The sequence below is a fragment of the Onychostoma macrolepis genome, chromosome 01 (assembly GCF_012432095.1).
Source record: "Onychostoma macrolepis isolate SWU-2019 chromosome 01, ASM1243209v1, whole genome shotgun sequence".
NCBI classification, from domain to species: Eukaryota; Metazoa; Chordata; class Actinopteri; order Cypriniformes; family Cyprinidae; genus Onychostoma; species Onychostoma macrolepis.
Genome location: NC_081155.1, coordinates 47015125 through 47042624, shown reverse-complemented (window position 1 = coordinate 47042624; position 27500 = coordinate 47015125). Strand labels below are relative to the sequence as shown.

Genomic DNA, 27500 nt, shown 5'->3' with positions numbered 1-27500 from the left:
CCGGCGTCATCCCACCTTTACCTGACACGGAGCCTGAGAACACAGAGACGCATCAGTCCAGCGCTGGACAAAACGATCAGAACACTAGTATCTTCAGCAGCTGAAAGAGGTTTAAGTCAGTTATTTCTATCTTCTGCTGGAGTGTGTCAGGAGGAAACATTCATTTAGCCATTAATTGTAATAATCCTGTGAGATTTGTCTGATCTGATCATCATCAGTCTGTCTGGAGTGACATGAAGAAACAGAACAAACTGAGACTAAATCCAGAAGAACTGTGTCTCAAGACGCTTCAAGAAACCTCCTACAAAGCTACAGTGCTGTTAAAAGATTTAGGCACTTGTCATAAATAGATTTTCTTTATCAATTAAATTCTATTAACTAAACAAAATCAACGCGTGTTGTGAGCATGCTTTGTGTTTGAAGCAGGTTTCTCAGGAGCTTCGCAGGAGGTTTCTTGAAGCAGAGACACAGTTCTTCTGGATTTAGTCTCAGTTTGTTCTGAAGTAAATGTTTTTCAAAAATAAATTGAAAAATAAAATAGACACTTAAAATAATCTAAATTAGTTTTAGTTTCAAAATAACGGACCAAGTGGAATCTGTGCTCAAATGGGCTTTTGAATATATATTTATTCATAAAACGCACACACAGAAATGTAATTTTTTTGTCATGTTAATATGTTAAACTGCTGTATCATATCTGATCTGATTTTGTCCTCCAAGGCCTCTAAATGATAAACACTAAGAAAACTTTGCTGTCGAACATGTTTCACACTCGATCTCCTCGTGTCTTCTGTCTCTGCTTGATCGTTTAGAGCTGTGTTTATCCAGTAAAAGCTCTTTTAGTGTAATTGTTCAGCTGCTTCAGTGTCAGATCTCGACTGGTTTTGATCAAGTAAGCATCAGAATAACTGCAGTCATGTCTCCAGATGAACACTTTCTGGACTGAAGCAGCTCAGCTTTACTTGATTCTTCATCAATCATTTTCTAGAAAAATCAGTGCGTCTTAAATCTGATCATCAGGATCTTTTGAGGAGTGTTTGTTAAAAAAAACCAGGTGTGTGTGTGTCAAAGGGGTAAATCTATGGAATAAATGTAATAAGGACTTATAATTATGTAATTAATTTTGCAAATTTAAGAAAATGTATAAAACAACGCGATAAATAATTAAATGACTTGGTATCAATCATTTATGAATGTATTATTAAAATATTGAAGTGATAGCTGGAATGTGTATTTCTGTAATTATGTATGTTTGGAATTATGTATTATGTAACTTTTGTTTATGTTGCATTATCAAATTTAGTGAAAGTGTCGTTCATCAGTTAATTATGTATAAAGGGCAGGCATAATACACGGCTTCGGCCTACACCTTCTTCAGTAATTATGTTCATTTATTTATTTTTGTGAAAACACTATATGAGCCGTGAAAACCTGATGATCAGACACACACATCTGAAAACTTTTAAAAACGTTTTGCCTAAAGGTTCAATAAACTTTTTCATTTTAAAAAAATGAAAAGATATTTTCCTACTATTTTGTCAGGCTTTACAGGGTTAAAGTCTAAACACAGCATCCATTCACTCCCTCATTTATTCCTGAAACTCATCGGAGATCCTGACCTGCGTACAGCATGGGGTTCATCTGGTACGAGGAGCTGTGGTTGCTCATCGGGGCGTAGATCGGCTGACCGTTCATCCACGGAGACATGGCCTTCTGCGCCTCCTTCATCATCCGGTGCTGCATCACCACTGAACACACAACACAGCATTATAGAGTTTTACCTCTGTGTTCAGTGACAGAAGCTGTGTGTGTGTGTGTGTGTGTGAGTGCGTGTGTGTGTGTGTTTGAGTGAGTGCGTGTGTGTTTGAGTGAGTGTGTGTGTGTGTGTGTTTGAGTGAGTGTGAGTGTGTGTGTGTGTTTGAGTGAGTGAGTGTGTGTGTGTGTGTGTTTGAGTGAGTGAGTGAGTGAGTGAGTGAGTGAGTGAGTGAGTGAGTGAGTGAGTGAGTGAGTGAGTGAGTGAGTGAGTGAGTGAGTGTGTGTGAGTGTGTGTGTGTGTGTTTGAGTGAGTGAGTGAGTGTGTGTGTGTGTGTGTGTGTGTTTGAGTGAGTGAGTGAGTGTGTGTGTGTGTTTGAGTGAGTGAGTGAGTGTGTGTGTGTGTGTTTGAGTGAGTGTGTGTGTGTGTGTGTTTGAGTGAGTGTGTGTGTGTGTGTGTGTGTGTGTGTTTGAGTGAGTGAGTGAGTGTGTGTGTGTGTGTGTTTGAGTGAGTGTGTGAGTGTGTGTGAGTGTGTGTGTTTGAGTGAGTGTGTGTGTGTGTGTGTGTGTGTGTTTGAGTGAGTGTGAGTGAGTGTGTGTGTGTGTGTGTGTGTGAGTGAGTGAGTGAGTGTGTGTGTTTGAGTGAGTGTGAGTGTGTGTGTGTGTGTGTTTGAGTGAGTGTGTGTGTGTGTTTGAGTGAGTGAGTGAGTGAGTGAGTGAGTGAGTGAGTGAGTGAGTGAGTGAGTGAGTGAGTGAGTGAGTGAGTGAGTGTGTGTGAGTGTGTGAGTGTGTGTGAGTGAGTGTGTGTGTGTGTGAGAGTGTGTGTGAGTGTGTGTGTGTGAGTGTGTGTGTGTGTGTGTGTGTGTGTGTGTGTGTGTGAGTGAGTGTGTGTTCTAACGTTTTGCGGGGCAGCAGCAGGTCTCTGGGCAGCAGGGGCAGCGCACGTAACAGCAGCACTTCTGCGGACAGCACTGACAGCAGCAGATACACAAGAGGATGATGAGCATCAGCGCACCGAAGACGATGAGGAGAACCGTCAGCCAATCTAACAGAACAAACCACACACACATTCAAACACAGAAATCAATTCACGGTCTTCACTCAACTCTATTCTACACCGCAAAAAAAAAAAAAAAATCTTAGTATTTTTATCTTGTTTGAAATCAAAATATCAAAAAATTCTTAAATCAAGTTGCATTTACTACACAAGCAAAATGAAGTAAGATATTCAGTCTTGTTTCCAGGGGAAAATGAATTTTGCTTAAAACAGTGGGGTGAGAAAAATAATCTTGTTCTAAGAGTAATTTCCTAACTGCACTGGCAGATCATTTGATTTGTTTTAAGCGAAAAGCACATAATATGCCCCCCCCCTTCCAGTAAACAAGACTAAATATCTTACGTCAATTTGCTTATCTAGCAAATGCAACTTGATTTAAAAGATTTTAGATATTTTGACTAGAAACAAGATAAAAACACTAAGTAAGATCAGCCTTTTTTTGCAGTGTAGTCACCTGCTGCTTTATATGATGATGTGTTTGTCATCTCTCATGTCCTAATCCTGTGTTCATGCAGCCGGTGAACAGACAAACATTCAGCACAAAGCTGACGTTTGCTTTGCTTCCTTTAAGTTTTGTGATTTGACAGATTATGTGTGGCGATTTATAGGCTGTAACCAAGTCTGAATTTGCTTCCGTTTAGAATGAAATGTTTTCATGTCTGTTCTATTTAAAACATTTGAGTCATTCCGTGTCAACTCAACCAGAGGTCCTCAATTGGGGAAAGAGCACTTTAAGTCTTTTCTCCAAAGTTTGCAGGCCTGTAACTCAAGAAGTATTAAAGATTACTCCGTGAATATTGACATGGAATGACCCAATTATAAGTAGACTGTCTGTACATTCATGACCTTTGGAGTTGTGTTTTAATGGACACACTCTTGTGTTAGTAATCAGGTCTTTCACTTACGGTACACGATGAGCTTCATCTCTTGGTCTGAATCTCCGGCTGTGTCTCCAGGTGCTTCCACAGAGCAGAAATACATCCCGTTATCCCACCACATCACCTCCTGAATGACCAGATCAGCCTCTGACGGCACACACACACAAATCTCAGAAAATGAGCCCGTCATCACTGCACTAGGACTGCAATGAATAATCCATATAAACAATCATTCATGGAAGACATTTGCTGACAAAAAAACAAAATTGATTAGTCAGGTCTCCATCAGTTCACTTTGCAGCAGGGCTGGACGATACACCCAAAATGTTATATCTTGTTATTTTTCCAGATTTTGTATATACCTCAATATTTTTTGCATGTGCTCTAGAATACCTAAAGAGGTGATTTTCTTCTGCACCAGTAAAAAATTATTTGGATAGAACAGCTATTGAAAATGCAAAACACACCTAGAGGCCACTTCTTTTATTAAATGAACACAAATTAGGTTATTTTGAGAGCTTCTTTAGAGCAATGTAATTCACATGCCACATTTCACACTTTATTCACAAATTATACAAGTGTTTCACAAGTTTTAGCTAAGAACACAAGTCTATCAGCAATTCCAGTTTTAAGAGATGCTCTGTGGCACGAAACAATCTTCCCACTGGCGCTAAAACTGCTTTCAGATCAGGAACTAGTGGTTGGAACACAACCACATAAGGCTTGTTTGCAAGTGAAATTTGCCACATTAATCTTAATTTTCAACAATATTCGCCATTTACAATATTCTATAATTTTATATGGATTATTCAATTATCGCAATAATGTCTCTAATGAAAAAGATGCTAAATTGGCTAGTTAGCATGCACTTTTTATTCATATTGATTTACTGAAACTGAATTGAGTCTGATTTCAGTTGAACTGAACTGAATTGAGCTGATGCTAGTTCACAGGTTTGACTCTAGCTCACTATAGTTCACCATCACTCAGGTTTGACTCTAGTTCTAGTTTACTGTAGTTCACTATCACTCAGGATTGATTCTAGTTCACTATAACTTCACTATCGCTCAAGTTTGATTCTCACTCATTGCTCAGGTAGGCATACACTCACATCCGTCTGTGAAGGTCAGATGCACAACTATTAGTCCGGCAGCACTCCTCAGACAATAAAGCAGCACAAAAGTACAGTCTTATTAGTCACAGTAACGAAGCATGTCAAGCATCAACTCACTGTTCTGAATGTAGATTTTGCGATCTCTGTACTCGTTGCCCAGCATCGCCTCGTTGGATCCCAGTTTCTGAGCCACGGTTCGGATGGTGCGTTGCGAGTCCACGCAGTCATTGGCAGGATCTCGACCCAACTGAAGTGAAGACTGGTACGCTGCAGCACAACAACAACAACACATGCGCATTAGCACTGGATGATGTGATAACAACAACTAATTAAAGTTCTGGTGTTAAACATGTAATTGTGGCACAGAAGTAGTTCAATCCATTACATGTTTTCCTAATTGTGCTCTGGACGGTGAATCTGCACACAAATGCATTTCTGTTTTCTTCCACCACTTTTTGAATCCACTCATTGAATACAAAGGAAGCAGCTCCAGTAGGGTTTTAACGATATACTGGTATGACGGTTTATTGCGGTTTGAACATGCACGGTTATCTTCTGATGTAAAACAAATTAACGTGGGGTTGTCCTTGAGGATGGATCCAAGTTGCAAAAAAGTGGACGCAAAAGCAGGCAAAGCAGTGTGTTGCATTTATAAAAAGTGATAAATTAAGGCCGTATGATTTCCGTGTTGCAGAGGGAATCCCGGTGCAGGCGTGAACATGAAATTTACAATACAACGAGGATGTCATCTAAAACACGCAATCTGATGCATGGATAAATCAAAAGTAGATTTGATATGTGTCTGTGAAGTGCGAAGAGACTGCTATATAAATAATCTGCTTGTTTCTGCATGTCTCTGAGTGGCGCCGTTTATCTACTCCACACTGAAGTACGCATGACACTAATGGTGTTTTGCAGCGTCTACATCAGGGTTCCTCAAATCTTTCCCTGGAGGGCCAATCTGCTGCAGAGTTTAGCCCCAACCCTGATCAAACTCACCTACCTGTGATTTCCTAATGATCTTGAAGACTCTGATGAGCATGCTCAGGTGTGTTTGACTGGGGTTAGAGCTAGATTTGGCCAGATTTGAGGATCCCTGGTCTACATAAACATCAGCAGAGCTGCTCTGAGAGAAAACCATTGTCATATACACTCTGAAACTCAAATCCGCTACAACCCGTCAAAATAAAAGTTCGATTTAACTTGAAATTATGACAAACATTAGCATTGTACAATGTACTTCAAAGTTATAATAACAACAATAATAACATTCTTTATATTTTTGAAATAATTTTTCAAATTTTGATAATTTATAAATATCATGTTTGTCCATGTTTTAACTCATACCTCTGTTGTGCAGAACTTTGCCAAAAATAAAAGTTGTTCAATTTTAATTTGATAGCATTTTAAAACATAAACTAAAATGCTAAAGTGTGATATAGATATACATAGTGTAAATACAGTAAATACAGGTGTGTAGCTTTATTTTTGATTTGTTTTTTAAACAAAATTATTATTATTTTTCAAAAGGGTGACTTCAATACTTTCCATTAAACTGGTTTCAAGTTTGTTTTAATAAAGGATTTGTTCACTCAAATAACTTGTTCTTATTCTTTTAAGAGTCATTGTTACTGATAAGAATTATTGTTTAAAATATACCGTGAAACCGTGGTATTTTCTGAGACGATTATCATACCGTGTAAATCTCATACCGTTACAACCCTAATCTCCGGTTTTTGCTCCGATGCGTCGCCATCACAGCGCACCCCGCACAGACACAGACACAGACACAGACACAGACACGTCTATGAAACACTTCCACACATCTCACACACACATAGCAGAAGGTGATGCGATGCTAAAGCGCTACCTGTGGAGTAGTAGTCCAGAACAGGGTCTTTGCAGAAGGACTTGTATCTCCAAGTGACCACCACATTCTGCAGCTGAGCGGAGGTGGAGTAATCACAGCGCAAGATGACCGACGCGAAGAGAGTCGTGCGCTTCTCCGACTCAGAGAGGCTGACCTGGATGCACACAATCCCTGAAAGAACGGAAGCGAAAGTGTGTGTGTGTGTGTGTGTGTGTGTGTGTGCGACAGAGACACAGAGAGTTAACACAGAAACACACAGGCTGCCAAACCTGTAAAACTGGTCATGAGACAAAGAGCAGGAAATTCTTAACTAGTTCCAGACAAATTCAGTATCAGTGTCTAACATATTTATAAAGACACACGTTCAGCAAAATATTTTTCGTTGAATCTCTTGAAACTTTCAATCATGATCACTGCATTTGTATTTGATCTATTTTCTTTTTTTTAAAATTATTTCTCTAGATTCCATATTTTCTTATTCTTGAGTGTTATTCTTTTATACATGTTTATATCTCATCAGTCTTTCAATGTTTGTACATTTTTAAAAATAGCATTCTTTGTGTCAACAGTTGGTCACGTGACCGATACGGACGCGCACAGGTGACACTTTGTACCCGTTTCCACTGATAAACCTTCACAAAGTCAATGTATTATTGTCTTTCTCGCAGTGAAACAGACAGGTGCGTGTGTGAAGGAGATGATCCGCGTGAAGAGCGGACTCACCTGAGGCCAGGAGACTCAGAAGCAGCGCACACACGATCATCCGCCTCATGATGATCTGATAAACTCCAGAAACAGCGCGAGAGAGAATCTGATGAAAGCGGAGGAGCAGATCGCTCAAAACTGCATTTTATTCGAGAAGATTTCACGTTAAGTTGCGTCTCTCTCAGAGTCTGGTTTGTGTTTTCTCTGCTGTCCTCTTCCTCCTACTCGTCATCATCATCATCATTACTCCACCCACAAACAGGTACATCGTATAGCGCGCATGCGCACAGGTAACGCGAGCAGCCCGCGAAACTTCATTAAAACAATTAAAAATATGCGTCCAGTTGGTTAGGATGTTTATATGTAAACACACTTCTACTATAAACGTTTCCTCACAAACAAGTCTAATCACTCACACAGAATATCACTTTTTAATACGAAATAGGCTATTTGACATGTAATTTGTCTGATATGATCTCCGAGGCAGCAGTAAGAATCAGTTTTTCTGAAGATGATTTCTGTGAGCGACACCGGTGTCAGATGATGAGGAGAGCTGGTTCCGCTTCAGTGGAGACCCGACACTGCTCTACAAGACTCTCTCGGACTCGGTTTCATGATATTCACTCAACAGGCTTTGAAAGAAATAATTTCGGTTTGTGTCAGCTCGATCCATATAAACACAGAGAAACCAGGTCTGAAGCTGACATTCACAGAGAATGAAGGAGCTTTTTACATCATAAACTCATTCACTCACCGCCAGAACACACACACGACAAGACCTGAACGTGAATTTATTTCAATAAATAGTATGTTAATATTAACATAATATACAAACGATATTATAGTGCTGATAGTTTCAGGCAGATTAGTTTCTGTTCAGGATGAAGATCCTGGTGTCTCCAGCAGATGGTGTGAGAGAATCACTGATCTCTGAGACATGATCCTGAACCTGATTTACCCTGTTTAAATAGTGGCAACACACACACACACACACACACACACACACACATACACACACACACACACACACACACACACACACACACACACACACACACACACACACACAGACACACACACACACACACACACACACACACACACACACACACACACACACACACACACACACACACACACACACACACACACACACACACACACACAGATACACACAGATACACACACACACACACACACACACACAGATACACACACACACACACACACACACACACACACACACACACACACACACACACACACACACACACACACACACACACACACACACACACACACACACACACACACTCACACACACACACACACACACACACACACACACACACACTAACTCTCTCACACACACACACACACACGAAATATGAGGAGCAAAATAACCTTCAGTCTATCAGAGCAGGTGTAATATTTACTAAAACATGAGGCTGGAATTACAGTCTGCCTTAATGTCTTAGTCATATCAAATTTTTTTGTTTTTTTGTCCATTGAAGATGTTTTGTAAAGATGCATTTTAAATGTTTTGTTGGTTGCACAATCTACAGCAAGAGCTAAATCAGACAAAACCTCTGAGGTCACTCGGGGTCATCGTTGTGTGAAAATGATTCTTAAATAAATAATTTATGTTGTTTTCTTCTAGCAGCAGTGAAAGTGTAGTCATAATGATGAGCTTTATATAAACATAAGTCCACAGTGTGTCCTCATGTTAGCGTGAGTGTGTGTGTGTATATCTGTCTCTGTGTGCGTGTGTGTGTGTGTGTCTGTCTGTGTGTGTGATTAGTGTGTGTGTGTGTGTGTGTACTTGTTTTGACTATACTTGTGAGGGACTTCGATAGTAAAACATCATGACAGCCAGCTGCTCCTCACAAGTTAAAAGGGTTTATAAATCAGCCAGAAGCAGTTGTGGATGTAAATCTAGAGTTCTGAACATGTTTGATAACCTGATAGAAAAATCAGTGGAAGTCCATGCAATGTCCTCACTAAGAGAAACACGTGTGTGTGTGTGTGTGTGTGTGTGTGCACTGGTATGGTTTATGAGGACACAAATGTGTATAATAACATGGGTACTACAATGTAAACATGGTTAATGAGGACACTTCAAATTTGCCTGTAGTCTCCTGTAAGGGGTAGGTTTAGGTGTAGGGTTGGTGTAGGACAATAGCACATACAGTAAGTACAGTATAACAACCATTACGCCTATGGAGAGTCCCCACTTTTCACAAAAACAAACATATGTGTGTGTGTGTGTGTGTGTTTGTGCGAGGTTTCCATCTCAAAACTGTTGTGCTTCAGTGTCACTATTGTCTAAACAATAAACAAAGAGCCTCATGACTCACACTAACAAACACTGATTTACAGACACAAACACAGCAAGAGTGATATAAGAGTTTAAAATGACAAAACACACGAGTCTAGCAGAAGAGTTTGTCAAGTTTTTACTGAAATTCATCTGATGCAGTTAACATAACCGAGTCTGCATGCAGATCATACACATATTTCATGAGGCAGCAAACATGTGAAAACATACAAAATGTAAACAGTTACATAAACATGATTTTCAGTCCTCATGGCAAAACTGTAATTATATTAACCGTTTTCTCAAGTACTGGAATAAAATCACTTTGCTCGATACAGACTCACAGAAAGCATGTGTAAAGAAGACTCGAGTCGTTAGTAGAGGCGGTGAAGGTGAGGTCAGTCCTCTAATGATGCCTGACCTCCAGCAGATCCAGCTCGAGAGACGGACGCTGCATGAGCTCATCCTCGCTCATCGCGAGTCTCCAGACGCGTCACACTGAAGCTATTGACACGAACTCGACCTGCGTTTCACGACTGATACTGAAGCGTTACACTGAGATCAACTCACATGTGACGGTCATTCAGTGAAAACACTTTCTTGTTTATCGACGTGGTGAGTTTGGCTGATAATTCTGACAAAACAATAAAACCAAATCACTCCCTGTAATCGTCTTCTCTGTATCTTTGCTTAAGAAAACCAGTGTGGTCCCCAAAAATACACAACGTCATCATTTGTTACTCAGAAAATAATGGTCTGTATCTTATAATACTGATAAAAGCATGAGTGCATAACAAGATCTGCAATAATATTAATTAGTTAGCAAGTGTCTTGTTTTTACGAATGTGCGATATAAGCTGTCAGAATGTAACCATTTAGCAAAATAAAAACCCCATTCATACAGAGCACTTTAAGATTATATACATGAGAATGAAGACTGCGTCCCGTTTGTTTGGGTTCAGTAACATCTCTTCTGCTCATCAAGGTAGATCAAAAATACAGAAAAAACAGTAATATTATGAAATATTATTGGTTTCGTATTGAATTTCCAGTCTTCAGCGTCACATGATCTTCAGAAATCATTCTAATATGCTGATTTATTATCCGTGTTGAAACTCTTGTGCTGCTTCATATTTTTTTGCAACCTGTGATACTTTGATTCTTTGATGAATAAAAGTAAAAAAAATTATAACAATATAAGTCTTTCCTATCACTTTTTATAATTTAACACAACCTTGCTGAATAAAAGTATTATTTAATACATTTTTTTAAAGAAAGAAAAAATGTACCGACCCCAAACTTTTGAACAGTAGTGTATATTGTCTATTTTGAATAAACACTGTTATTTTTAACTTTTTATTCATCAATGAATCCTGAAAAAATGATCACAGGTACCAAAAAATATGAAGCAGCACAACTGTTTCCAACATTAATAATAAATCAGCATATTATTATGATTTCTGAAGATCATGTGACGCTGAAGACTGCAGTAATGATGCTGAAAATACAGCTGCGCATCACAGAATACATTACATTTGAAAGTATATTAAAATAGAAAACTGTTATTTTAAATTGCAATAACATTTCACAAAATTACATTAAATTAATTTTGATCATACAGCCTTAATGAGCAGAAGAAACCACATTAAAAATCTCACTGATCCTCAAATGTTGTGTATATCACATCCAGTAACTCCGCTCAGACGGTCAGGAAAAGTCTGATGAATTTTCTCCACGCTCACGAAGTCATTATAGCGGCGTGGCAGTAAAACACACTTCAGTACCGCACAAACCTGCCGTCCGCAGCGCTAGAGTTGTGCAGCACGGTGCGAGCCGGCGGTGGAGACGTCTGACACATCAAACTACAAGCGAGTCTCTGCTCAGAAGAGTGCTCTGTTCAAAGAGAGGACAGAAGAGTGAGCAGACGCAGCGAGCCCAGCGAGTTTCAGTAGATTAGTCTCGTCTAGCGGTGAGAGCCAGCAGGTGAAGCGCTGTCAGTGATTATTCTGCAATTATTAGGACCAGACATGTATGTTACATTATAATGAAATAACACACAGAAATTAAAATGAAACAAAGTCGAAACCTGAACAGCTACCTGATTCTCCAAGCTGCACTCGATAAGATTTCCACCTGTATTTCTGCACACAACTGGAGCGCTTAGTTTCTGTGGCGTCTGCGGAGCGTCTACAGTTGGATCTAATGTAATGATTGTTAAACTACAGCAGCATCTGTGTTTGTAAAAGCAGAAACATCATCTTACAGTGGACGTCTGTGGGCGATGAGTGCGTATCAAAGGACGGCTGGAAGTATTTTCAGCAGCGATCGACGCACTGAACTCACGCTGACCCCAGAACTATCCACAGCGAACACTGAAGTGTCTTTCGTAACGTTTGTTCAATCTTGGCCTTTTTCTAGACTCCTAACATTCCTGAGACCGTCTCTACGGTCAGCACGGTTAGTTGTGTTAGAGCTTATACACAGTTTAAGCTGTGATCCAAACACACTGTGGGGAGGAATTAAGCAGCAAGCAGGCAGAGGTGATTTATTGGCGTTCTTGTTACCTGTGCACAGCTTATTTTCTGCTGTCAAATCCAGGTACAAATCGAACTGTGATTGAAAGACCTAGGTCGGAATCAAACTGCGTGCTTTGTTCATCAAAAAATGTCTACAAGAGATATGAACGAAATAAATGGTAAGCATGATGACTGGCAAGAGGAAATCTTATAGAGTGCTTCTCTGGTCAAACTGCATTCTCTCGTTTCCTTCATATTATTGAGGTCTCTTTCTGAAATAACTTAAATTTGGCCAATAATGTTACCAGCTGTTTTGGAGGGTTTCAGGACTACATTCTTCAAATCTCTAAAGACCTTTTTGAAAGGCCTTCCTACAGCCTTGCTTTGATTGCTTTGAAGTGGCTTCATTCTGTGGACCTTTGGTGCTTTTCTTTCACTGCACCAATGCGAGACAAACTCAGGTCCACAGTGCTGTGAGGGTTTTATTCCTCTTTCAATGGAGCAGCAAAGTCACAAAGAGTCTACAGATAACTCACCACTTTCCGAGGGCGGTTCTGTTGCCCAGACTCGGCTCCGCGGGAACGCTCCAGCTGCTTCTCTGAGTACGGCGGCAGAGATTCATTGTCCTCCGCCGTCCGCTGCCGAGGGGACTGGTTGCTGGGAGTCCTGCTGTGGAAACACTCACTACTCTTTTTGGAGCTGTTTCTGGACGGCGTGTCCGGTCGTCTTCGGTCTGTCCTGCTTTTGAAGCGCTGCTCTTCACAGCTTTAGCTTTACGTTCCAGTAAACTGTTGAGAAGGGCATGGTCGTAGTCTGGCCTGTGATCTCTTCCGCTCTGATCCCGCTCTCGTGGATCCCGCTGGGCTTGACCGTTGCCCCAAGTGTCCCGCTTTTTTCCAGGTAAGGGCGGAGGGCTGGGGGGACGTCTCCCTGGACTGGCCTTGGAACAATAAAACGGGTAACGATCCCGTTCTCGCTCTCGCTCTCGTTCTCGCTCGCTGTACTCGTCCTCCCTGTTTTCGATGTCACAGTGGCGTCCTCGCTGCATATACGCCATGGCAAACTCCTCCAGCTCATCCACAGATCCAGTCCGTCCTCGTTCCAGGAAAGCTTTCCTCTGCAGGTGCTCCGAGCGAGGGTTCCACCTGGAACACAAACCATCAGTGCCGGTGCTGGAGGTGACGCATTACAAGTAACGCGAGTTACGTAATCAGATTACTTTTTTAAGTAACTAGTAAAGTAATGCATTACTGTTTAATTTAGAAATAAATATCTGAGTTACTTTTTCAAATAAGTGTCTCCAGTTCCTGTGTTTCTCATGTATTGAGTGACAGCTCTGGTGTTGAGAGAAATCAGGAGTAAGAACATGATCTTACTGTAGTTCTAGACTAAATATCAACATTATTTACTCATCTCACCTGCACTAAAACACATTCAGTGTTCCTCGAAATCAATAAAAACAGTCAAATGCAAACTCAGAATATTATACAAACCTGCAATAATTAAATATGTTTGTATTTATATGTATGTATATCATTTATGTATTTAATCCCATTTTATTAACCAATGTCTTTTCTACTGACCTTCAATGATCTAATTAATATTAATAAGCCAAATTGACACATTTGTGTATAATTTGAGTTATTGCTGAATAGTGTTGATCTTTCTTCTCCTGCGTCGTATTCTTCATGTGATTAGTTTGTGTCCTCTACTGTACAGACGAGAATCTACATCTCCTTCAGTCTGAGCCGCATTCACTTCACTTTTGCTGTGAAAGAGCTTTACATTTACCAAAAATATAACTTTTTTTTATATTAAAAACAAACAAGCAAGCCCTGCCCAGATTTAAAAAGTAACTCAAAAGTAATGTAATGCATTACTTTCCGTAAAAACGTAATTAGTTACTTTTTTAGGAAGTAGCGCAATATTGTAATGCATTACTTTTAAAAGTAACGTTCCCCACACTGGTCAATGCTGTGATCGGCTCATTGTGTAGTAACAACAAGGCTCTGCTACATCTCGACCGTCTGTTACCTGGGGCGTTCATCCAGCACACGATTTCTGTGCTGCGGCGGCCGTGTGTATCTTCCCTCGTGAACGGGAGATAAATCTGTGGCCTGGAGGTCAGAGGGGTCATCAAGGTCAGGAATGGCAGGTAGAGCCTTCTTCTGGACTTGTCGATAGGTTTGGCGGAAGTCGGTTTCTACATCATGTAACGAACTCAGCTCGGACACACTGCAGGCTGCAAATGAACAGAAGTCAGCACAGCACAGACCCTGCTCCAGCCTGGGCTGAAGACCGATGCTTTAGAAAGTTTGACCTTGCTCTCGCAAGTCTTGTCATCATGAATACAGCATTTATATCAGGAACACTAAGCAGAATTTAGAGCACTACAAGAAAAGCCTGAAGAACATGAAAAAAGCAAAGTACGAGGTGCTTTAGAGCAGTGGTTTTCAAACCCTGATGCCCGGGTGGGTCGCCTGGATGATTTAAGGAAAATGAATATATGTATGCAACAAAGCTCAAGAATCAGGGAAGAAGGAAGCAGGAACCGGCAAACGTAACTTTAATAACAAAATAAACATAAACAACAAAATGAAAGTAAGCAGCAGCTGCCTCATGGCAGATTCTAAGATTGCTAAGAGGACCAACTTGATGAACACTCTGCAAAGTTTTGGGAGTCACATCCACATATAAATGGGAGATTCCCTATCAAAATCACAATGATTGACATAGTGATAATCATAACAATGGACTGGGCAAAATATGATATGTCAAAATAGATATGCATGACCCCTAAAGCACCCTCGCTAATTTCAGAAGCACCTAGAGTGATTTGATTCTGAAACAGAGAGCGTCCTTCCAGAGTGCTCCGAGGGACTCGAGACCGGCGTGTGGTGCAGCTGTCACACATTAACACAGGGTCTCTCTTAAAAAGCCTGAAAACCACTGCTTTAGAGAACACAGAGGAAGAGTCGAGCAGAGGAGCGGAGCGGAGAGTGTGGATTGGATCGTGCAGCGGATCATGCTGTGGTCTAGCATCTGAACGGCGTCTGTGTCTTACAGTTTCGACTGCTGCTAAGCGTCTGTGATGGGTTGAACTGAGCGAGCTGCTTCTCCACGTACTGCAGCACCTTCAGAGAGCTCTGATCCGACGCAGGCTGCAGATGGAAACCACTCCGCACTACAGGAGATACACCGCGTGTGTGTTATAAGAATGTTGTTTTTGGTCATTCAGGCCATTTTAAAATAATCCTGTACTTGGAATAGAATAAAATTCTTTCCACACTCAAATCCACACTGGACGGAGCATTTCAGTGTGAACGTGAGGGTGAGGACACTGCACACACAACACTGCTTGCAATACACAGTCATTACACGACATGACATATATATATATGACCCTGGACCACAAAACCAGTCATAAGAATTTTTGGAAATTGAGGTTTATACATCATCTGAAAGCTGAATAAATAATCTTTCCATTGATGTATGGTTTGTTGGACAATATTTGTCTGAGATGCAACTATTTGTAAATCTGGAATCTGAGGGTGCAAAAAAATCTAAATATTGAGAAAATCACCTTTAAAGTTGTTCAAATGAAGTTCTTAGCAATGCATATGACTAATCAAAAATGAAGTTTTGATATATTTACGGTAGGAAATGTACAAAATTTCTCCGTGGAACATGATCTTTACTTAATATCCTAATGATTTTTGGCATAAAAGAAAAATGTATAATTTTGACCCATACAATGTATTGTTGGCTATTGCTACAAATATAGCTGTGCTGCTTATGACTGCTTCTGTGCTGCAGGGTCACACACACACACATATATATATATATATTTATAGTCATTAGACACAGTCAGATCACTGGGGTTCTTGAAGAAGCCTGCTCTTTGTGAAAGAATATGTGACTAATATTGGATGTTAAATCATATTATTTCAAGGGTTCACATGTTAATATAACCCTTGAAAAAGGTGAAAGTGAACAGATTTGGTTTGCAGTCCATAACAGAGGGCTTGAGCTCGTGACTCGATCTGAGCTCCAAGAACCCTGTGGATTTACCCGAACCGAGCGGAGAGCAGCAGGAATGCAGGAAGGCTTTGCTTGGCCTGTATGTGTTTAATACGACACACCGTGGCACATTTGTGCTCAAGCGCAATCTCTATTTTTTCAGTCATAATGTTAAATATGGAATCAAATCAAAGCCACATATACTTGCAAAAGAATTGAGGAATTGCAAAAGCATAAAGTTTTGCAAAGGAAAATGACAGCATTGAGAAAATAAATGTGCTTTTTACAAACCAAAATAAATAATTGCAAAAGAAAATGAAGTATTGTGAGAAAAACGTTTTGCAAACCAAAATAAAGAATTGCATTGACATGGGGGTGGAAAAAAGCATTATCACAAGCAGCATTGCAAATAAATTAGTAGCTATGGCCATCGAAAATATGTGTTTCATTTATACTCTGCAATTCTTTATTTTTGTTAGCAAAACTTTTTTTTGTTGCAATACTTCATTTTCTTTTGCAATTATTTATTTTGGTTTGCAAAAAGCTCATTTATTTTTTTCTCAATACTTTCATTTTCATTTGCAATATTTCAATTCTTTTGCGAGTATATGTGGCATTGATCTGACTCCATAGTAAACTATCTAAACAGCTCAGTAATCACCAGGCTTACTCTAGTTTACCACAGTACACTCACCTGAGCCGCTGTTCTCCAGTGATGGTGCAGTGGACAGGTTGGGGTCAATGAGGGAGGGCGGAGCGATGGGCACCATGGTGGGCATCCCAGGTATGTAGTATGGAGGGAACATGGGCACAGGTGTGGGTGGCGTTGACTTGATCCCCTTTCCTGCTTCATACACTGTTTAAGAGAGACAGAGTCAGGCAGCGGTCGCATGTCGGAGGCATGGTTGATGTGTTTGCGGGACTCACGGTGCCGAGGGCAGCAGCAGGTGTCTGGACAACAGCAGCACCTCACGTAACAGCAGCATGAATGAGGACAGCACTGACACCAGCAAACCCCCACCAGCAGAATGACCAGGATACTGCCCACGAGCACAGCGCTCACAAACACCCACTCTACAGAGAGAACACAGTCAGCGTCAGCGCGACACACACACACACTCTACAGAGAGAACACAGTCAGCGTCAGCGCGACACACACACACACACACACACTACAGAGAGAACACAGTCAGCGTCAGCGCGACACACACACACACACACACACACTACAGAGAACACAGTCAGCGTCAGCGCGACACACACACACACACACTCTACAGAGAGAACACAGTCAGCGTCAGCGCGACACACACACACACACACTCTACAGAGAGAACACAGTCAGCGTCAGCGCGACACACACACACACACTCTACAGAGAGAACACAGTCAGCGTCAGCACGACACACACACACACACACACACACAGAGAACACAGTCAGCGTCAGCGCGACACACACACACACACAGAGAACACAGTCAGCGTCAGCGCGACACACACACACACACACTCTACAGAGAGAACACAGTCAGCGTCAGCGCGACACACACACACACACTACAGAGAACACAGTCAGCGTCAGCACGACACACACACACACACTACAGAGAGAACACAGTCAGCGTCAGCGCGACACACACACACACACACTCTACAGAGAGAACACAGTCAGCGTCAGCGCGACACACACACACACTCTACAGAGAACACAGTCAGCGTCAGCGACACACACACACACACACACACTACAGAGAGAACACAGTCAGCGTCAGCGCGACACACACACACACACACACACACACACACACACTACAGAGAACACAGTCAGCGTCAGCACGACACACACACACACACTCTACAGAGAACACAGTCAGCGTCAGCGCGACACACACACACACACACTCTACAGAGAGAACACAGTCAGCGTCAGCACGACACACACACACACACACACTACAGAGAGAACACAGTCAGCGTCAGCGTCAGCGCGACACACACACACACACACACACTCTACAGAGAGAACACAGTCAGCGTCAGCGCGACACACACACACACACACACACACACACATGTTTGTTTTAGTGGTTTACGGGACTCTCCATAGGCGTAATGGTTTTATACTGTACTTACTGTATGTGCTATTGTCCACACACACACACACTACAGAGAACACAGTCAGCGTCAGCGCGACACACACACACACACACACACACACAGAGAACACAGTCAGCGTCAGCGTCAGCGACACACACACACACACACACACACACACACACACTCTACAGAGAGAACACAGTCAGCGACACACACACACACACACACACACACACTCTACAGAGAGAACACAGTCAGCGCGACACACACACACACACACACACACACACACTCTACAGAGAGAACACAGTCAGCGTCAGCGCGACACACACACACACACACACACTCTACAGAGAGAACACAGTCAGCGCGACACACACACACACACACACACACACACACATGTTTGTTTTAGTGGTTTACGGGGACTCTCCATAGGCGTAATGGTTTTATACTGTACTTACTGTATGTGCTATTGTCCTACACCAACCCTACACCTAAACCTACCCCTTACAGGAGACTACAGGCATTTATAGATTTTCAAAAAAACACCATTTAGTATGTTTTTTAAGCCTTTTGAATTACGGGGACATAGGCAGTGTCCTCATAAACCACCTTCACATTGTAATACCTCCGTCATACCCATGTTATTATACACATTTGTGTCCCCGTAAACCACAAAAACCTGTACACACACACACACACACTCTACAGAGAGAACACAGTCAGTGTCAGAACGAGACACACACACACACACACACTCGTTCTGACAGCTAGAGATGTGTTCTGATGCTCAGTTTCAAATCCTGTCAAGTCTAGTGTGTACGCTCACAAAAGCTGAATTTAAAGAGGTCATGACATGGATTTTTTCATTATTTTAATATGTTCCTTGAATTTTATTATAATGATGTTTTATTAACAAATTTTGGGAGGAGCATGTTCAGATAATTACCTAATTAACAAGATAAGAGGCGTGTATATACACACAGCAGATTTACCTCCAGCATCCCTCCACCACCCCTTCTCCGCACTTACATCTATTCCTGTCCTAACCTGTAGGGGGGGTACTCTGGGTTCGGGCCAAAATTCCGAGCTCAGAGCCCTCCCCTCGGACAGCACGCCAAATACACATAAACTTTATTCTATTTATTATATGTAAGTGTGAACTTGTCAATAAAGTTAGAAATTGCGATCGCAGCACAGATCGCATTTCCCCCTCGGGGCCCCCCTCCATCGTCAGGCCCTTAGAATCGCCCTAACCTCCCCCCACCCCCCTTACGGCGCCCATGCCTCGTTTACAAAACAAAATCCTCCAACATGATCTTAGATGCTATTAAAAATAAACTATCCACTCATTCCTTACGCTGGGATTCTTCTGATATCTGTACAAAGACGTGAAGGAGCTGTTTAAACCAAACGCGTCGAAGCGAACGATCTTTCACTGCGTTTGTCCTGACGACAGACTCATATCTGTTTACTGTCTCCAGTGTAGACAAGAGAGCGCAGTGATTGTGATTTCTATTAGCTTTTGACACGACGCGACACTCGCATTCAGTGTGATCAAGTGTTAAGCAACTGAACACCAGTGGGCGGGGCCTACGCTAAGAAGAAGACTATTGGTCGATGTCTTGCTCTGGAGGCGTGTTTATGCAAATGTGTGCGCCCCTGTGAAAGACCTCTAATGTGCTAAAAGATCAAGGCAAATTTGATTTCTCATGTCATGACCCCTTTAACAGCAACTATAGTCATGGAATATTTAAAACAACACAAACATAGTTTTTCAAAGTCACAACATTGCGGTCTGAACCATCCAGGGTGTTTCCGGTCGGCTCTGGAGTCTGTAGGACAGTTTGGAAAATGGATGAATGGATGAATGCGTGCAGTCAGCAAACACGTGTGATTAAACACTACATTACAACACTGCAACATTACAACATGCGTTCAGAAGTGAGGAGAGGATCTCCGCGAGGAATGTGTTCCACAAATACTCCAAATAAATCACTCATGAAAGAATGTGATAAACACATTTTCAGCCCAAATGTTTCTGGTTTTCATGTGGAACTCATTCTTCACGATTTAGTCAAAAAAAAAAGAAAAGAATCTCAAGTATGTTAAATGCACACACACGTTTGTTTTTGTGAATTGTAGGGACTCTCCATAGGCGTAACAGTTTTTATACTGTACAAACCGTACTTGCTATCACCCTACACCTACCCCTTACAGGAAACTACAGGCATTTTTGCTTTCTCAAAAAAACTCACTCTGTATGAATTATAAGCCTTTTGTACCCATAGGGACCTCAATTTAGGTCTCCATCGTGACACGAGTCCCCATGAGTCTGTGTGTATTCAGGTTTAAGTCCCCACCAGGATATATAAACCTGTACACACACACACACACACATGCACACACACACACGCACACACACACACACACACACACACACAGTTAAGCTTAATGACACACAAACACTCAAATGGCCTTGACAGTGTCTCTGAGGAGAACGACAGATTTATCAGTGAATGTTTTCAGCACACATTCATGAAAACACCACATGAGCAACAACACATTCATGAGCAATAAAGCACAAAACAGACTTAATTTCTTAAAATAAATACAAGTATAAACAATATTCCATTTCAATCAGTTACATGAAACACAACATAAACCAGTCTGCCACCAGCAGCACTGAGAACCTGTGAAAGAGTGTCAGAGCGATGCTGGCAGAAGATCAGCGGTGAACGCTCTTCATCTAACAGATGTACCGGTGAATCAGCTGCCGTCTCATTAGCTCTCAACACTGATGCTGGTCTTCCAAACCCACTGCACAATCTCACACAGCAAACCCAACAACACCGTCACAGATTAGAAAAACATGCCTCTGTTGTTTTTAGGATCGATTCCTACCTGATTTGATCCTTGCAATGATGCAGTCATTCAGATGTTGTCACACGAGACAGAACATCTGTTACAGCGATCCATCAGTGGGTTTGATTGGTGTTTGTTACTGTGATTACCAGGAAATGACATCACAGGGGAATTAAAGTGTTAGAGAACAGGAAGTGAGGAGAAAACAGAGACTGGTGCGTTTGAAAGCTCATACCTGGAACAATCTCCACATTAAACCCAGGCAGAAGATCATCGGGCAAACCTGTCTGACCTGGAGAGACAGACAGACAGAGACAGAGAGAGACAGATCGAGGTGAAGCAGAGCGACAGAAAGATGCATCATGTGCTGCAGATGGAGATGCGTTCATGCAGACAGAGAGAAGATCTGCTGGAGTGTGTGTGAGCAGAGCCTGTTTAAAACATGAATGAGTGTGTGATCTGTGTGATCCTCTGGTCTGAAGATGTGTCTCGTGTCTCGTTCAGTGTGCATCTGTGGGGTTTGCAGCTGTTTTCTAGTCCAGCAGATGGAAATGGTGCGTCTGATCACCTGATAAAGTAGCAGCACACTCTCCTCAACGACACACAAGATCTGAGGATCGGTTAATATCTCAACTGTCTGTAAGAACAATAAGAATAGTGACGCGGGCCTTAACAAACACTACAAACTAAACAACTAATCACTGCTGCCACATAAACAAGAGCAACATGCTTTCTAACATCCAAACACACACACACACACACTTAGAGCTTCACTGAATTCTTCCAGATGCTCATCCGGAGGAATCAAATCATGTGTGCTTAGAGATCACACTGTAAAAAATGACTGTGAATTTAACGGTAAAACACTGTAAAAATGCTACAGTAAAAACCTGTTTAATGGTTAACGGTAAGTTGCTGTACTATATATGGTGAAAAACTGAATTGGACACTACATGTAATTTTACGGTAGTATACTGTTTTTGGAAGTGAAAAAGAGCATATAATTTACAGTGAATAACCGTAAATTGACATTCCCAGAATTCCCTGCATACCATTTCAAATCTGATGTTTTTTTGTTGTTGAAATAACTATGTTTCTTCTTAGTTTTTACTTATCAGTTTTGCACATTAGGGTTGTATGTTACACATAATGTTGTTAAATGAATGTTTATTGCATTATTTCAGTTTCACGTGTTACCATGATGGTGATTAGTGTTTGTGACACTGTGCACCTATCTATGTTAATATTTAAAAGCTGCTTGTGATGAGCTTTGGTTCATCATGTGACTTTCTCATCACCACCTGCTTTGGTGTTTATCAGTGTATTACAAAAGGTACAAAACAGATTTCAGTACTTCAATAGGTTGTTATATACATTATATCAGTTAAGGAAATTACGGTATTTAACTGTAAATTTAAGTTAAAACCATAAAACCTAAAAAACGTTGCTAATTTTACAGTAAAATTCTGGCAACCACAGCTGCCGTTTTTTTTTTTTACTGCAAATTTTATGGGATTTTTTTTACAGTGCAGTTCTGTCATTAATCTGTTCAGTGCCTTCATCTGCATTCAGTTCCTCCAGCTTGACACACATTACTGCTCTGTTTCTAATTCATATCTATTACGTCGTGTTCTCTTTTGTTGCTGGGTTTCTGAGCTTCACGGAGGAACTGCATGGAGAGAGTCTGTAGAAACATCAAAGTCAAAGGCTTCCTCATGTTTGATCCTCGCCGTCAAAGAACAATCACTGACACTGAACATACAGCAAGCAACAGCCAGACAAAGAATTCTTGTTCTCAAGGGAAGCTGAGTTTTGGTTTAGTTGTAACATGTCATTTTCTTCACCCTGGTAAAACTATTAATCCTTTAAAAATCCCAAATCCTTTCCTTCAGCTATAGCTGACTCAAAAAAATATCTTGCGACTTTCCTCTCGACTCTCAGTACTGTGTTACTCGTTTCATCTGCACACACTGCTCTTCTGACCCACATTCTGAACTCTGCACTGCACCAGCACTGAACTCCCTAGACGTCCAGAGATCTGCTGTACTCTGAACACACAAACAGGAAAGCAGCTCCTGTGCCGCTCAGAGGCTTAAAGCACATTCCTTCTGGAATTCTGTCTGCTTCCGGGATCCGTCACCGGAGCCGCCCGACTCACAGAAACAACTCCTACAGGTCTGGAACGACGTGAGGGCAAGAGAAAAGTGTCTGATTCTGCACTGAATCTGCTTCTTTGGTTGTGAGGTGTTGAGAATATGCATTATTTTGGCAATTAAGCACATCTAAACTCTCTAATATAAAAAATAAATCTTTTACTACATTAAAAGCGGGATATCATTTACATGGTTTAGTATGTATCACTGTACTTCATATAATTGATGCTGTGTTCCGGTAATGACAATGAGAATTTTTTTTTAAATTATTGTAATGAGAAAGTTGAAATATAAAGTCGTGATGGTCATGAATAATGTCAACATCGGTCATCTTTCACTGCTGCTTTTCTTGACTGACGTCTCTCATTGTAATCCGGCTCGCTTCTGAAAGAGTTCAGGGCAGTTCAGCTTCATTACGTCAGACAAATTACTGGGACAAACTCCTGCCCTCGAAATGAAGGGTAAATTACTCAAGCCCTGGTGTGTCCTTTCTTTATTTGACTCCTGTATGCATTCAGATCTGTACAATGAGTCTATACTTCACACTGCACAGCTGGACACTGAGAGCCTCACTGTTGCCATGGCAGCACATCCAGCGCTCGACCATCTTGCTCTTTGTGTGGTCAACTGGCACGCACACACACACACACACACACACACACACACACACACACACACACACGTCATGTGCAAATTGTGTACATTACACCACCCATTAGCTTTCTGCAGCTGCCAATTACGATTCGTAAATATTCTGCTTGGAAACCTGAATATCTGAACACTGTTTATTATTTATAATTAGTTTGACCTCCTGAGGTGGATGAACAACATGTTCTGAATGTTCAGCATGGTTCGACACAACATGTGTGACAGTATCTTCTAACATGGACTGATCTCTGTGATCCAGACTCCGCTGAGCCTCTCCAGCTTCTGAACATCTAAGCATCTGCTCTGAAAAGAGCAGTGAACGGACGGGTCACAAACCGGCATAAATCAGGACTGCGCCTCAGTTCTTCAGACCCGACCTTTTCAATTCGCTCCATATTTCACACGGTCAGAGACAGCGGTGTGTGCGGATCGCTCTCATTCCCACGACACAATAGAGCCGTTTGAGGGAAGCTCAGAGACTCCAGACACACTTTAGATATCAAAGCCATTTCAGATCTACAGGAGCATTTTATGATCAAGACTGTCAAACATCATGAAATACTCATTCTTACTAATACTGCTGACTTCTAACCGCAGACGTACACGAATACAACAATTAAACATCACAGAATTTACATTTCACCATCAGCGGTTGATGAGAAACAAACAAAGTCTGATCGTGATTCTAAACATGTCGATCAGCACAAACCCTGCAGACGTCTTCATTGGTCACCAGTCGGGAAACGTTCAGGATGCTATACTAAGGTAAGAGTTTGATTAAGGTTAGTATTTGATTCAGTGTTGTGTAAACTCTCAGCACGGTCTACGTGGGCTACAGGACAGGGTTAATTTGAACTGGTTTAGAGAGAAAATCCCAGTGTCCGGTCACTCATTTCCTGTTGTGAGTGTGTGTTTCCTGTGAGTGTTGTGCTCACCCAACACCAGCAGCTCCACGTGTGCTTCATTCTGTCCCTCCAGATCATCAGAGATCACCACCTTACAGTAGTACACACCACTGTCACCCCACTGCAGCTCACCGATGCGCAGGTCAGCTTCTGACAGACAGAGAGACACACACACACACACACACACACACACAGAGAGAGACACACACACACACACACACACACACACACACAGAGAGAGAGAGACACACACACACACACACACACACACACACAGAGAGAGAGAGACACACACACACACACACACACACACAGAAAGAGACACACACACACACACAGAGAGAGACACACACACACACACAGAGAGACACACACACACACAGAGAGACACACACACACACACACACACACACACACACAGAGAGACACACACACACACACACACACAGAGAGACACACACACACACACACACACAGAGAGAGAGACACACACACACACACACACACACAGAGAGACACACACACACACACACACACACACAGAGAGACACACACACACACACACACACAGAGAGAGAGACACACACACACACACACACACAGAGAGAGACACACACACACACACACACACACACACACACACACACACACACACACACAGAGACAGACAGACAAACACACACACACACACACACACACACACACACACACACACACACAGAGAGACACACACAGAGAGACAGACAGACAGACAGACAGACAGACAGATAGACAGACAGAGAGACACACACACACACACACACACACACACAGACACACACACAGAGACAGACAGACACACACACACACACACACACAGAGAGAGACACACACACACACACACACACACAGAGACAGACAGACAAACACACACAGAGACACACACAGAGACAGACAGACAGAGACACACACACACACACACACACACACACACACAGACAGACAGACAGACAGACAGAGACACAGAGAGACACACACACACACACACACACACACACACAGAGAGAGACACACACACACACACACACACACACACACACACAGAGACACACACACACACACACAGAGAGAGACAGACACACACACACACACACACACACACACAGAGAGAGAGAGACAGACACACACACACACACACACACAGAGAGAGAGACAGACACACACACACACACACACACACACACACACACAGAGACAGACAGAGACTGAGAATATTAGAATGATTTATGAAGGATCATGTGACTGGAGTAATGATGCTGAAAATTCAGTTTTGAATATCACAGGAATAAATTACATTTTAAGAAAACAGAAAACAGTGATTTTAAATAGCAATAATATTTCAAAATGTTACTGTTTTTGCTGTACTTTGGATCAAATAAATGCAGGCTTGCTGAACAGAAGAGAATTCTCTAAAAAACATTAAAAATCTTACTGTTCAAAAACTTCTGACTGGTAGTGTATGTTAGCCTATAGTTGGAAGTTAAAGATATTAATATTAATAAGGTGAGTCTGAGATGATTATTGACAGTGATTTCACATTTCTTGTTTGTATGAAGGCTAAATACAAATAAAAGGTGAACATTAATTTATTTGTGCCCTTTTTTCCCTCTAAAATATTATATAGTTTTATAGGAGAAGGTTTCATTCAAACTCATTTTTCATAAGTTTAGGTACAGACATCTGTTGTGGGCGTTCTTGGCCATTTTTATGAGGCTTTTTTAAAATAGTGTTCATATTGATATCAGAATTATATCGTATCGACGGAAATTAAGAAATATATTGTGATATAAATTGTGGCCATATCGTCCAGCCCTAACTAAACTACTGCTCTTGACTGTAAAACTGTATCCAATAATTAATGTCCTAAACACGTAAAGCTGGTGACATGATAAACTCTTTAAATAAAAGACAGAAATGTACAGTGATGATGATTAACGAGAAGCCCACCCCACCACTACAATAACGATGTGGACCCTATTTAATGTGTGTGAACTGCACTGTGTCAGAGGAAGGAGGGATACGATCATTCCTGCGGCCGCTGGAGTGAGTAAACAGAATAATTTCAGGAACAGGAAACTGTCGGTACAATGAGCAGCACTTCCTGTGAGGAGGGACACACACAGCAGAGCAGATCCAGACCGTCATTAGCTCACGCTAACGAGGTTTGGTTGTGTTTCTACGGCCGTCTGTGTGCGTAACGCCCCCCAATCTGAGCAATTACATTCATCTGCATGTCAATATCAGCTCTCGCTCAAACAGAGCGTGACGCCGGCAACAGCAAAGTCATGGGTGCCAATCTGGTCAAAAACACCATTAGTTTTGTGCCAGTAAGCATTTGCATAAAGTGTCTAATGTAAATGCAACGTGTTTGTTGGCGGGCGGAGAATGAATTCACAGTAGCATCATTCACGTCAGTTTAAACACAAGCCAACGGATGAACACCGAACAGCAGAGAGATCCCTCGAACCTCCCACATCAGCCTGCCGTTCCCATGATGCCTCACACACAAACAGTTTGAGTTCGACTCTAAATCACTCTCTGTGTGTGTGTGTGTGTGTGT

At 41.7% G+C, this 27500-nt stretch overlaps 2 protein-coding genes across 2 annotated transcripts in view; both read right to left on the bottom strand.

Annotated features, from left to right (window-relative positions):
• ildr1a (immunoglobulin-like domain containing receptor 1a) overlaps positions 1-7630 on the bottom strand; it is an 11104-nt gene extending 3474 nt beyond the window's left edge. The window contains exons 1-7 of the mRNA XM_058773198.1: positions 7395-7630; positions 6672-6842; positions 4919-5068; positions 3715-3834; positions 2651-2797; positions 1620-1748; positions 1-33 (exon numbers count right to left, since the gene is read on the bottom strand). The exon at positions 1-33 is cut by the window's left edge and continues 608 nt beyond it. Coding sequence (XP_058629181.1) covers positions 1-33; positions 1620-1748; positions 2651-2797; positions 3715-3834; positions 4919-5068; positions 6672-6842; positions 7395-7443 — 799 coding nt within the window. The 5' untranslated portion in view covers positions 7444-7630. The remainder of the gene's footprint in view (positions 34-1619; positions 1749-2650; positions 2798-3714; positions 3835-4918; positions 5069-6671; positions 6843-7394) is intronic.
• Positions 7631-9816: 2186 nt separating this feature from the next.
• The window catches only part of LOC131546805 (immunoglobulin-like domain-containing receptor 2), a 24511-nt gene continuing 6827 nt past the window's right edge, over positions 9817-27500 (bottom strand). The window contains 9 exon segments of the mRNA XM_058786806.1: positions 9817-11586; positions 12746-12930; positions 12933-13354; positions 14244-14451; positions 15274-15393; positions 16924-17085; positions 17157-17303; positions 21431-21487; positions 24932-25051. Coding sequence (XP_058642789.1) covers positions 11551-11586; positions 12746-12930; positions 12933-13354; positions 14244-14451; positions 15274-15393; positions 16924-17085; positions 17157-17303; positions 21431-21487; positions 24932-25051 — 1457 coding nt within the window. The 3' untranslated portion in view covers positions 9817-11550.